At 42.5% G+C, this 12,972-nt stretch overlaps 1 protein-coding gene across 2 annotated transcripts in view; it reads right to left on the reverse strand.

The window, feature by feature from the left end:
• Positions 1-12,972, reverse strand: part of GALNT10 (polypeptide N-acetylgalactosaminyltransferase 10) — a 218,290-nt gene that overhangs the window by 112,281 nt on the left and 93,037 nt on the right. Inside the window, exons 2-3 of one of the 2 annotated variants that reach the window (XM_039257471.1) lie at positions 12,482-12,584; positions 9,852-9,990 (exon numbers count right to left, since the gene is read on the reverse strand). In XM_039257471.1, the coding sequence (XP_039113402.1) occupies positions 9,852-9,990; positions 12,482-12,584 (242 nt within the window). Of the gene's footprint in view, positions 1-9,851; positions 9,991-12,481; positions 12,585-12,972 lie in introns of those variants that run through there. The other variant, XM_039257472.1, reaches the window with a different exon arrangement.

The following is a 12,972-nucleotide window of genomic DNA, read 5'->3' on the forward strand; positions in this document are numbered from 1 at the left end:
TATGTCGCTCAGTGCTCAAAACTCTCCAGAGCTTCCCCTTACTACCTTTGGTGAAAGCCGAAGCCCCGCCATGACCCTGACATCTCTCCAGGCTTGCTTCTCATCACTTTCCTTCTGGCTCACTGGGCTCCATAAAGCAAGTATGATGGCCCTGGGGCCTTTGCACATATTGTTTCTTCTGCCTACAGGACTCTTCCCCCAGCTGACTGTCCTGCTAGACCTCACACTTCTTCATATCTCTGTTCACATGTCATCTTATTAGAGAGGCCCCCCACTATCAGTGAAATAAAATCCATCCCATTCATATTACTTTCCCTACCCCTTACTCTGATTCTTTATGTTTCTTATATCATTTATCACCATCTGAAAAAATAATGCATTTATTTATGACATCCTCCACCCAGTAGAATGTAAACACCAGGAAAAGAGGAAATTTTGGCTATTTTGTTCATTGCTGTTTCCCCAGGGACTAGCCTATACAATAAGCACTCATGGTAGGTACATGATAAATATTTGCTGAATGAAAGAATTAATGAACTAATGACTCACAGAGACAGTTTCCAGTGACTGATAGGCTTGAGATTTCCTTAACGCAGGGACTGACACTTGATCATTTTAGTATAAATGAGTAGGGGCTAGCTGTATTTTATGTGGGCTACAGACCGGGGGTGGAGGAGTGGGAAAGCCCCCTAATACATACATAGTTACTTAAGGTTAAGATCCTGATTTAATTAACTCTGGGTACATCCATGAGGTGGCCGTGCAGGGAGCAGGTTACATCCCTGGCCTTTCTTGCTCAGGTTTACATCACCATTTGAGAAGATTCCGGGGTATTTATAAACATCAGGCTTTCCTGGTTCTCAAGCTCTCAGCATCACCAAGGTCAGACTATCTTGGGGGGGGGTTGTCCCTGAATAGGACCTCAGCATTGCCAGCTCTCCTGGGGCCATGGGGCCATTTCCTCCTCAGGGCTCTCCCTCTTCCTGATTTCCTCTTTTTCTGGTAGTCAGGCTGTACCTGTGTGACTTTTGCCACAGGTCACTATCCCTCCCCCATTTTGATTCTTCTATTTGCTGATCTGAAAAAAGGTGAGTAATGACAATGACGACAATAACAGCACCTGTCCAATCTGTTCGTGAAGGATGCTAGTCTATAATATAATTTTCTTGCAATATCTTTGCCTTGTTTTGGTATCAGGCATTCAGGTATCATTACCCTGATAATGCTGAGTTCACAATGAGTTGGAAAGTGCTCCATTCTCTTTAATTTTTTGGAAGAGTTGGTATAGAAGAGTTGTTTGTATTATTTAATGTGTGTGTGTGTGTGTGTGTGTGTGTGTGTGTGTGTGTGTGTGTAATTCACCAATGAACCCATCTGGACTTAAAGTTTTCTTTGTAGGGAAGTTCTTAACTATAATATCAATTTCTTTAATAGATATAGGACTATTCTGGTTCATTATTTCTTTCTGAGTGAGCTTTGGTAGTTTGTACCTTTCAAAGAATTTATCATTTCAACTAAGTTGCTGAAGTTACAGGCATAAAGGTGTGCAGAATATTCCTTTATGATTCTCCTAATAATTAAATAAGAATCTATAGTTCTATCACCTTTCTCATTCCTGATATTGGTAATCTGTGTCTTCTCCCTCTTTTCCTTATCAGTCTGGTTAGAAGTTAATCTATTTAATTGACCATCTCAAAGGGTCAGCTTTTGGTTTCACGGATTTTTTTTCCTATTGTTTTTCTATTTTCTGCTTCATTGATCTCTGCTTTTATCTTTTTTAAAATTTCCTTTCTTCTGTTTAATGTGAATTAACTTGTTCTTATTTTTCTGGTTTCTTAAAGTAGAGCTGATGTCGTCAATTTGACACCATTTTTCTTTTCAAATATAAGCATTTAATGCTACAAACTTCCCTGTAAGTACTGCTTTAGTGACATCCCACAAATTCTGATATGTTGTCTTCATTACCATTCAGTTCAAAACGTTTTCTAATTTTCCTTTTGATTTCTTTTTTTGACCCATCTGTTATTCATACATGAGTTAGTTTCCAGACATTTGGAAATGTTAAGAGACTGTTCTGTTATTGTTTTCTAAATTTAATTCCATTGTGGTCAGAAAACATACTTTGTATCACTTGAATCCTTTTAAATTCATGGAGACTTGTTTTCCAACCCAGAATATGATCTATCTTGGTAAATGCTCTGCATGTACTTGAAAAGAATGTACATTCTGCTGTTATTGGTAGAGGGTTCTATAAATGTCAATTGGGTCCTGGGGGTTGATGATGCTGTTCAAGTCTACCAAATCCTTGCTGATTTGCTATTTGTTCTACCAATTTTTCAGAGAAAAATGTTAAATCTCATAATTGTAACTATGTCTATTTCTCTTTGCAGTTCCATGAGTTTTTGCTTCATGTAATTTGAAGCTCTCTTACGAAGTACATAAATGTTTAGGGTTGCTATATTCTCTCTCACTCTCTTTTTTAAAATGTTTATTTTTGCACACGTGAGTGGGGGAGGGGCAGAGAGAGAGGGAGACACAGATTAGGAAACAGGCTCCAGGCTCTGAGCTGTCTGCTGTCAGCATAGAGCTGATGTGGAGCTTGAACTCATGAACTGAGAGATCATGACCTGAGCTGAAGTCAGACACTCAATTGACTGAGACAGCCCTGTGCCCCGGTTGCTATGTTCTCTTAATGAAAGATCCCTTTATTAGATTATTAAACTACCTTCTTTATCCCTGATATCCTTTGTTTTGAATTCTACTTAAACTGATATTAATACAGCCACCAAAGCTTCCTTTTAATTAGTGTTAGCTTGGTAAATTTTTCATATCTTTTTACTGTCATTTGTACCTTTAAAGTGTGTTTTTTGCAGGCAGCACATAGTTGAATCTTGTTTTTTTCATCTAATTGGGTAAAAGGCAGAGAGGTCTTCCTTTTAACTGAAACAATCAGTGCATTTATATTTAATGTGATTATCCATGTGGTTAGGTTAAAGTCCATCAGTTTGGTATTTGCTTTCTATTTGTCCTTTCTGATCTCAGTTCCCTTTTCTCTCTTTTTCGGCCTTCTTTTGGGTTAACTGAATATTTTTCATTATTCCATTTTACCTCCCATATTGGCTTATGCTATAATTCTTTGCTTTGCTTTTCAGTGCTTGTTTCATGATTTATAGGATACATTTTAACAGTATACCTTCAAATGATACTATATCACTATACAAGTAGTATGAAAATCTTATAGTAGTATATTATCATTTCTCCTCTCCGACCTTTATGTTGGCATACATGTATACCTTACATAGGTTTAAAGCCCAACAATATATTATTATTATTTTTGGTTATACTCTCAGATACCTTTTAAACAGATTTAAATAATAAGAAATAGTGTCTATCTACCCACATAGTTACTATTTCCAGTGATCTTCATTCTTTGTAAATGAAGATCCCTATTTCTACCTGTTGCCATATTTTTTTTCCTAAAGGACTTCCTTTAACATTTCTTACAATATATAACTGCCGTGATAAATTCTTTCAGTGTCTGACAAGTCCCTATTTTGCCTTTATTTTTGAAAGATATTTTCACCAGGTGTAGAATTCTAGGTTGGTAGAGATTTTACTGTTAATACCTTAAGGATATTGTTACATTGTGCTCTTGCCTCCATCGTTTCCATGGAGAATTCGGTCATCCTCGACTTTAGTCCTTTCGGTTTTACTTCTCTGCCTCCTTTAAAACTTTGTCTTCATCAGTGGTTTGTAGCAATTTGATTCTGATGTACAGTCATGTCATATTACTCATGTTTCTTAAGATTGGGTTTCATGGTGCTTCTTGGATTTGTGGTTTTATAGTTGTCATTCAACTTGGAAAACGTTTGGCCATGATTTTCCTCTTCCCTTTCATAGACTCCAATTAGACGGGCATTCGATTGCCTAACGTTGTCCCACAGTTCACCAATGCCCTTTCCATTTGGAAAAATTCTTCTTCTATATTTTATTTTGAGTAGTTTCTTTTCCTAGTCTTCAGTTTTACTTCCCCCACCCCCACAATATCTAAGGTGCCATTCATCCCGTTCACTAGTTTTCATTGCAGGCATTGTTAGTTTCATTTCTAGAAGTTCAGTTTGGGTCTTTTTATATTGTCCATGTGTTTACTTAAGTTTTGAAACATATAGAATACAGTTACAATAACTATTTTAGTGTCCTCTGCTAATTCTAAAATCTCTGTTAACTCCGGGCTGTTGTTGTTATTATTTTTAAAGTTTATTTATTTTATTTTGAGAGAGACAGAGACAGTGCAAATGGGACAGGGGCAGAGAGAGAGAGGGAAAGAGAGAATCCCAAGCAGGCTCCGCACCATCAGTGTGGAGTGACGTGGGGCTCGAACCCACAAACTGTGAGATCATGACCTGAGCCCAAGCCAAGAGCTGGATGCTTAACTGACTGAGCCACCCAGATGCCCCTGGGTTGGTTTTTATTAGTATTTTCCTCCTTAAGGGCCTGTGAACTCTGGCCTCTTTAGTCTCCTTGAACTCTCGCTTTCTCTCCTCAACTCAGGAAGTCCTTTGGGCTCTACTCAGGTTTCTCTCCCTAGATCATGGCCTGGAAACTCTCCTGAGACAAAGGTTGGGGAACCTGAAGGACTCACCTCATTTGCTTCTCAGCTCTTAAGGATTAGAGACTGTCACTGACTCATGTCCAATGTCTTACAAACCATTGCTTCACACGGTTTGTCTTTAGTTGCTGTTATTTCAGGCAGGAGAGAGTCCTATTGCTCTGTCTTGGCCCCTAAATAGCATTTTTGTATGTCTGTGTTTACATTCATATTTGGGGCACTACTATTATCATTACAGCTAGTGCTATAAATGTGGTTCATTGAAATTTGTGCTGGCAACCTGTCTTTCCTTCCAGTGTACATATTTAATAAATTTGTGTCAAAAAGTATAGGCTGTAATTGCCTCCCTTGTTGGTTTTGTAACCTGCTGGAGATGTGAAGGCGATCAATAGAACACTGACCTATTATAAAAATATGAACTTCTAAGTTCTTTTGAGGAAATTCAGCACACACCATAAATCAACAGAGTTAATTTCACAAAAAGGAATCTGGTAGATTTGGGACTTTCATTGCAAAAAAGATTCCATTCAGGTTCATTCATTGCTGAAAGCTAAACCAAGGGACTGGAGAAAGCAGGTCAGGATTATAGATGGTTTTCCTTCCTACCATGAATGTTCTCTGACTGCTTTCAGATGGATGATCTCTCCATGGGAGAAAATGACCATTTTTCCAGAGAAGTTTGCCCAGGAAGCTTCAGACCCCAGCCACTTCAGCACTTGGGGCTGTGGCCATCAGCTCTGTGTCTTGCTCCCATGTACAGTTGCCAAGCAGCCCAACCAGCCTCCCAGGGAGCAGGGGAAGCGGGCGGTGCACCAGCCAGCCTCAGTTCCTACTCTCTCGGCAAGGGGTGCAGGGGGACAGGCTCACTCAGAGCCAGCTGGCCACCTCCCGTACACAAGCCCCGCAAGTCGGGCTGGACTGCCTGCTTCCCGTTCTGTGTCTCCATGGTCCTTGGTGCAGCTTGCGGTGGAAGCAAACGCAGCTGGCACAAACAGCCCCTCGATGCAATGTTGCATTGCATCCTGTTCCTGATGCAAGGTTGCCAAAATTCAGTTAGAAGAAGTAAAAGGCAAACATTACCTCAGCTCCTGATGGAGAAGCTGTTTCAGCTCAAAGAAACCTGAGGGAGGGAGGGTCTGCACTGCTCTAATCTCACACATTTCAGCTGTCTGCAGGAAAGACTCACCCCCACCCCAGACCCCAGCCCAGGAAGAAAAGCAATAGCTCTTCAAGACATTTGTCAACTCATTTCCAGAAAGTCCCCTTCTACAACTAGGGATTCTGAAAAGACGAGGGGTAGGGGAGTGTCAGGAGCACTGGATTTAGTGACATCCTTCATGGTGACTTAGATGCTGGAGGGGTGGTCTGGGGACAGAGGAGCCTGAGGCATCCTTCGGCTCAATTCACACCCACCTAGAACAGTGCTTCCTCACCTTCCTCATGCCCTGGACCCTTCTGCTAAGCTGGTGAAGCCGATGGCCACTTCTCGAAGCAGTTTTTATAATGCATAAAATAAAACAGATCAGGTTATAAAGAAAACCAATTGGACTGGGATATAGTTATCAAAATAATTTAAAAATCTGAAATATAGTAATAAATGTGTTTCCTTATTAACACATTAATCAACACGATCTAATGGCTGTTCTAAAAACTACCTTCACTTCAAAGCAGTGATGAGTATTCATGACATTCCTAGATATCTGTAAAGTGATATAAAAGTAAATGATTTCTTTTTGGTGACAAATTCATAGGTGCTTTGTTGCCTACAGTCATAACGGAAAGGAACACCATGTTTCAGTTAGAGGTTAGTAAAAAGAAAGACTCAGTGTTTTTCCTCATCCAGGTTTAGAGAGCCTCCTGATTTCTATCCACAGACTTGTCTGTGGGCCCTGGGAGTCCGAGATTAAGAAGACCTTTCTTTTCCTGAGCTGGGAAACGGTGCACTAGAGACAAGAGGGCCAGGCCCCAACCTGGGGGCCTCTATACAGCTGGGAGACTCGAACTTTTAATCAGTCAGCTGGAGACTGTGTACTTCTTGCCTACTTTTCTACCTGCAGCGTCTTCCCACAAAGGCCGTTGCTGAGTAAGGGTGTCCTCTGGAGTTCTGAAGCACCCTGAGTCTACCCTTATGACCAGTCTCCTCGTCTGCAGTGTAATGACCTGCTTAGCCCATCTGTCCCCACCTCTTGCATGAGGCAACAATCATGGCTCATTAATCATTGTGTTCCTGGTGTCAAGCCCACTCATATATATTTATTGACTCAACAGATGAATGGGTGGATGAAAGCTGTGTTCATACCTAGCTGCTCCCTCTCATAAAAATACTCCTTGATTGACACCAGCAGTTCTCAACCCTGGTTATAGAAGTGAGACTTGCTTTCTGAGGCTTCAGAAAATAGGGAGACCCAGGATGCACCCCCAGAGACTGCGATTCCAGCAGTCTCGAGTGGAACCATGGCCCTTGTGTGTCTTTCAAACCACCCCAGGCACAGCCAGAGTTGAGAACCCACCGAGCCACAGAACAGCAGCTGAGGTGAGGGTGTAATGTTCCCAGATGAACTTCTTTCGTGGAGCCAGCAAGATGAAATTAGTGCAGAATTCTGAACTCTGCAAGGGGCTAAACACATAAATTGAGTTTCTGACCTTCAGAGTCAGGTCACAGCTCTGAATCCAGCAACATGAGTAATATCTGAACTACATTCTCAGACTTAGATGAAAAATCTTGGGCTTGACAGTAAAGACCGTGAAGTGAATTGCAAGCTCCACAGATAAACGCTCCGAGCTCTGAGGCCCCACAATTCCTGCCCTCATGGCAAAAAGTTCATTGAACGGAGCCCATCCTGGATAAACACGACCCTTTTGGGTACAGATTCCTAGCTCTGTGGTTTCCTCATCTACAAAGCAGAGATGATAGTAAGGCCAATCTCAAAGCATTGCTGCGGGAACTGAAAGATAGAATGGGGCAGAAAGCATTTTGTAAGTAGCCCAAACATGCTACCACGATTAACTCTTTCTTATAGGCCTACCTCAGTTTGCGTCACTTAACTTTACTGTGCTTTGCAGATACTGTGTTTTTAACAAACTGAAGAAGCCTGTGGCGACCCTGTGTTAAGCAAGTCTGTTGGCGCCATTTTTCCAACAGTATTTGCTCACTTCATGTGTGGGTCACATACTGGTAACGCTCACAATATTTCAAACTATTTCATCATTATACTTGAATTGCTGCAATCTCATGATAAAACCATCACGGATGAGGAGTTCCTTCTTATGGATGAGCAAAGACAATGGTTTCTTGAGATGGAATCAACTCCGGGCGACAATGCTATGAAGACTGTTGAAATGACAACAAAGGGTTTGGAACATTACATAAACAGACTTGATAAAGCAGTGGTGAGGTTTGTGAGGATTGATTCTGACTTTGAAAGAAGTCCTCTTGTGAGTAAATGCTATCAACCAGTATCACATGCTATTGAGAAATCTTTCTTTCAAGGAAGAGTTGATAGATGCAGAAAACTTTATTGTTTTATTTTAGGAAATTGCCACAGCCGGTCTTCAGCAACCACCACCCTGATCAGTCAGCAGCCATCCACATCGAGGCCAGACCCTCTGCCACTGAAAGCTCAGACGATGGGTAGCATTTTTTAGCAATCTTTTAAATTAAGGTATGCACACTGTCTTTTAGGCATAATGCTATTGCACACTCAACAGAAAACAGTATAGTATAAACACAACTTTTATATGCATGGGGAAACCAAAAAATTCATTTGACTCTCTTTATTGCAATGGTTTGGAGTAGAGCCTGCAGTACCTCTGAAGTATGCCCATCCTGGTTTCTACCAATTGAGTTCTTATAGGTGCTAAAGACCTTATGGATTACGATGCTACGTCAGACTCCCTGCATTCAAGTTCCAGCTCCCCTTACCAGCTGTGCCATCATATGCAAACTATCTAGCCTTTCTGTGCCTCAATTCCTCATCTGTAAAATGAGTATAATAGAAGTACATATGTCATTAGTTTTTGGAAGGTTTGGCTGAGTGCAGTAAGCACTTAAAGTACCCAGAATATCTTCTAAAACTTAAGCTTTGCATCAGAATGGCCCGGAGGGCTTGTTAAAACACTGATTGCTGGGTGCCTCCCAAGAGCTTTTGCTGCAGTAGATCTAGGCTGAAACTGAGAATTTGTATTTCTAATACGCTCCTAGGTGCCCATGATGTTGCTGGTCTGGGAATCACACTTTGAAAACCACTGGCTGAGAACAATGCCTGGCATGCAGGAAGCATCTAGTAAATGTTAGCTGTTACTTATCTTTTCCTGGGCTCTACTTTCTTAACCCCTGAGCAACACACTTTATGCTCCAGTGCCACTCAGTACTGCCTTCCTGTAGAATTCCCATTTGAATTCTACCTTTGGTGGTTCCCAAAGGACCCAAGATAAGCTGCACCAGCATCACATGGAAGCTTGTTTATAATGCAAGTTCCTGGGCCCCTGACCCACATCTATTGCATTGGGATTTATGGGGGTGAGGCTCAAAATCCTGGGCTCTAACGTCCCTCCAGGTGACTCTATTGCACACCAACTTTAGCAGAAAATCACCAAGACCACCACAACAGTTCTACTGAAGATATCTAGGGAGGCAGGACAGACTCAGGTCCAGAGTTTTTGGTTGAGCTAGAGACATGGCTCAGCTTCTTTGCCACCTTGTGGCCTTACAGGAGTCGTAACACTTAAGGCAAACAAAGTGCCTACAAATGATACCTGTTCAAGGATGTTAGCTGCCATTGTTAACCTCCTTTTCATCGTTACGATGCGTCCTGTCTCAAAACGACTTGAGGTAGCTTATTAAAAAAGACACAAATACTTAGGTGCACAGGACAGCTAAAACAAAGCCCATTTTTTAAAAAAAGGAAATAAAAATGTATCTCCTCATGGACAGGATGAGGGTTGGAACTGTTGCTGTATATGTCTGAACTTGAGTTTTGAACTTCCCCGTGGGCCAGAGCAAAGAGGGGAAATACAGAAGATGCATGAATCCCACTGCCTGCAAAGGGGAAGGAGACTGGCTGTCTTTCATCCCTCTAAATCTAGGAGAATCCGATCGCATTAACCTCTGCACCAAGATCCTGGCTACCAAGGAGGGAATTTCCTCCAGCAGCACTTTTTGTACCTGTTTCTTTAATTAATTCTCATCAAGAGCCACAAGTAAAATCCTTATATCCCAGAAGACGAGAGATGTTACACTCACTTTGGGTGCCGAATATCAGGGAGAGAGCGATTCAGGGAGATTTTATCGCTGACGTAAATGTTAAATCCATTTTCTCGGTATGCCTGATCAACTCTCTCAGCGTCGGTCATGGGGTAAGGTCTCCCTTGTTCTCCATTTCCTAGAAGCAAAGAGCAAAGTCAACGTTGCTAATTGAACAGGGTGGGGGAAGAAGGGTGAAAAATATAATTAAGACACAGATAAAACTTTATCCTTTAATACAGGATGGACCTCTAGATTTCGTGAGGTGGGTGTATAAAGAGGGGAGGGGAACGAGAATTTATTCAGCCAAAGCCATGTCACGTACTTGTTCTCATGTAATTCCCCCAGCAAGCCATGAGGGAGGATTTGCGAGCCCTCATTTTACAGATGGATAAACTGAGACTCAAGAAGGTTATAAAAGCAGGTCTGTGGGCTCCAAAGCCCATGCTTCCCTTACTCCGCCAGGAGCCCCAAACACCCCTGACCATGGAGTCCTATCACTGGGATGGGAGGCCGGATCTATTTCTGAGCTGACCAACCTTGGGCCAGTTACACCAACTCTCTGAACTTCAAATGTGAAATTGTATCCATGACAGAATTTGTGAACAATAAAACACATTCATGTCAGGAATAGGATGACTCTCTAGGCAAGGCAAAGTTTATATGCAAATAAAAATTGCCACAAATGATAAAAGATGCTCTGATCGTTTAAGCCAGCAAACAATTAATTAAGATCTGTACAGCCTAGGCCAGGATTCCCTGAAAAATGTGACTTTGAGTCATGGATTTGGGTGGATAAAGTGCTAGGTGTCCTTTCTCTGTACAACCCATTTGGGGAAAAAGACCCTGATGCTTCAGGCAATTATTCTCTGGGTTCTCAGGGTGCAAATGGTGAGTACAAATATCCACACCAACCGCTGCAAGAACAGCCCAAGAATCTGCATTGGAGAGAAATGGTCATAAAAGTAGCTTATTAAAAAACCGCCTCATCTTCTGGAGCCTTTGGTCTGAGCAACATCCTATTTACTTTGCAAAGTAAATGTTGACAACATCAGCTTCATGGGAAGGTGCCAGCTGAGAAGTGGGGCCAAGGGCTGTGCCTACAGCCTTGTGGCTCCAGCCAGATGAGAGAGAGGACACCGCCATCTTATAATGCTCCATGAGAAGACACTGCTGCCTAGCACCCAGGCCAGATTCCACAAGGGACACAGATGCAGCAAGCAGAAAAAGAAGAGCCAGAAGCATCTGCCTGAGGAGGGAGGTTTCAGGAGGGGGTACAGGGGTGCAATTCAGAGCTCAGGCCCTAGAGTCTGGCAGAGGACAACATGAAGCTCAACCCTGCCGCTTCCAGCTTTGTCATCCTGGACATGCCATTAGCCTTTCGATGGTCGGGGTTTGCTCTTTGTACTAATTAGGATAAGAAGGGCCAGTGTAATGATTACGGAGACAATGCCGGGCCAGGTGCCTGGCACAGAGTGAGCGCTCAACACAGCCTGGTTATTATTAATCTTCATACTGTTTCCACTGCTTACTCTCTTCGTGCTAGTTAGCGCAACAGTCTAATAATTCTGGTATATCTGCCTGGAGAATCATCTCTTTTCAAATGTTTCCCTTCCCAGCTTAAGCGGCACCCACCCCCCACTTCATTTTAAATCACTGGCTTATAGAAAAATGCATGCCATGTCTTTAGATTTCCCTGACCATCGGTTATTATATCAGCTCTATTTGGAGCCTTGTTGTAGTCTGTTGTTTTTTTTTTTCATAATGTAATCTAAAAAAAAAAAATCAATAGTGGTAGTGCCTTTAACTGAGATAAAACGAATAAAATACCAATCCCTCTATATCTATAGTGCTTTCAGGAATTGTAAGTTGCTTCAAATCTATCACTTTTCTTGTCACAACAACACCCAGTCAGTGGTGTTGGGGCTGCCCTCCTAACCCCTAAGTCCAGGCTCTCTAGAGATGACTTTCCATGTAATTTCTTTACAATCCCCCCACCCCCCACAACCCTTCCCAACGCCCGGTGTAATAGCACTGCTCCAAAGACTAATTAGCCAAAGAAAACCTGAGCCGAAGCCTGCTAAATCCATTCAGTCTTATGGCTACAGAGCTGGGTAGGGATCAACTCTGTCCTCTAGACTTGGGTTCAAGTCCCAAGGCTGCCTCTTTCTCACTGTGTGACTGCAGGCAGATTACCCTACATCTCTAAGTTATAGGTCCCTTCCCGTCAAATGGGCCACAAAGGGCAACTCGGGGTTTCACTGAGAAAATGTGCAAAGTGTGGAGCGTGGGCCTCCATGCTCACCGTAGATGTTTAATAAATGTTGGCTCTTCATTCTAGTGGTTAAAATATCTCATGAGGGGGAGACATCTTCTACCCCCCAATAAAGGTAGCAGGGCCAACCCTGAAGGCAGTGGACCTGGTGGTGTGAGTGGAGAAAGGGGTCAGCTAACAGATGAAGAGGTGGACCCCCAGGAAGCAGGGGAAGGGATGGTGGTAAACGGAGAGGGAGTCAACAGGAGGTGCAGACACATCTGCTAAACACACACACACACACACACACACACACACACACACACACACACACATTCTTCACACGACCTGCCGGCAGGCAATACTGCCTCCATACCTACGCGCTGGGCATCCCTCCTGATGGCTTCTTGGTCATGCCAATCCTTCAGCTTTTGCCCATCTCCCAGGAAAAATATCTTCTTCTGCTGATTGTGGGAGCCCTTAAAAAAAAAAAAGATAGAAACTGTGAAAAAAAAGGAAAGGAGAAATAAATTTAATAACAGAGACCCAGAGGTTGCACTATCTATGGGAGCTGTTGGTGTTGACTGATGGTCTGTCACCTTTTGTGCGTTTACTGATTCCCTCAATACACCTCTGTCAGTGCTGCCATCTGCCAGTCAGGCAGGCAAAGGTCCGAAGGATGACAGGTACACAGTGTCTACCTTCCTGGAACCATGAACCATCAGGAGAGAAAGTAGATGGACAGAACTTCCTTTCCCCCAAAGAAGAAAGCAGTAAGTGTAGCCCTGTCCAACAGAAATCTAATGCGAGCAAATTAGATTTGCCCACAAATGTGAGCCACACGTGTAACTAAATTTTCTAGTATTC

Source organism: Hyaena hyaena, unplaced genomic scaffold (assembly GCF_003009895.1).
Source record: "Hyaena hyaena isolate Hyena2069 unplaced genomic scaffold, ASM300989v1 scaffold_619, whole genome shotgun sequence".
In the NCBI taxonomy this organism is placed as follows: domain Eukaryota; kingdom Metazoa; phylum Chordata; class Mammalia; order Carnivora; family Hyaenidae; genus Hyaena; species Hyaena hyaena.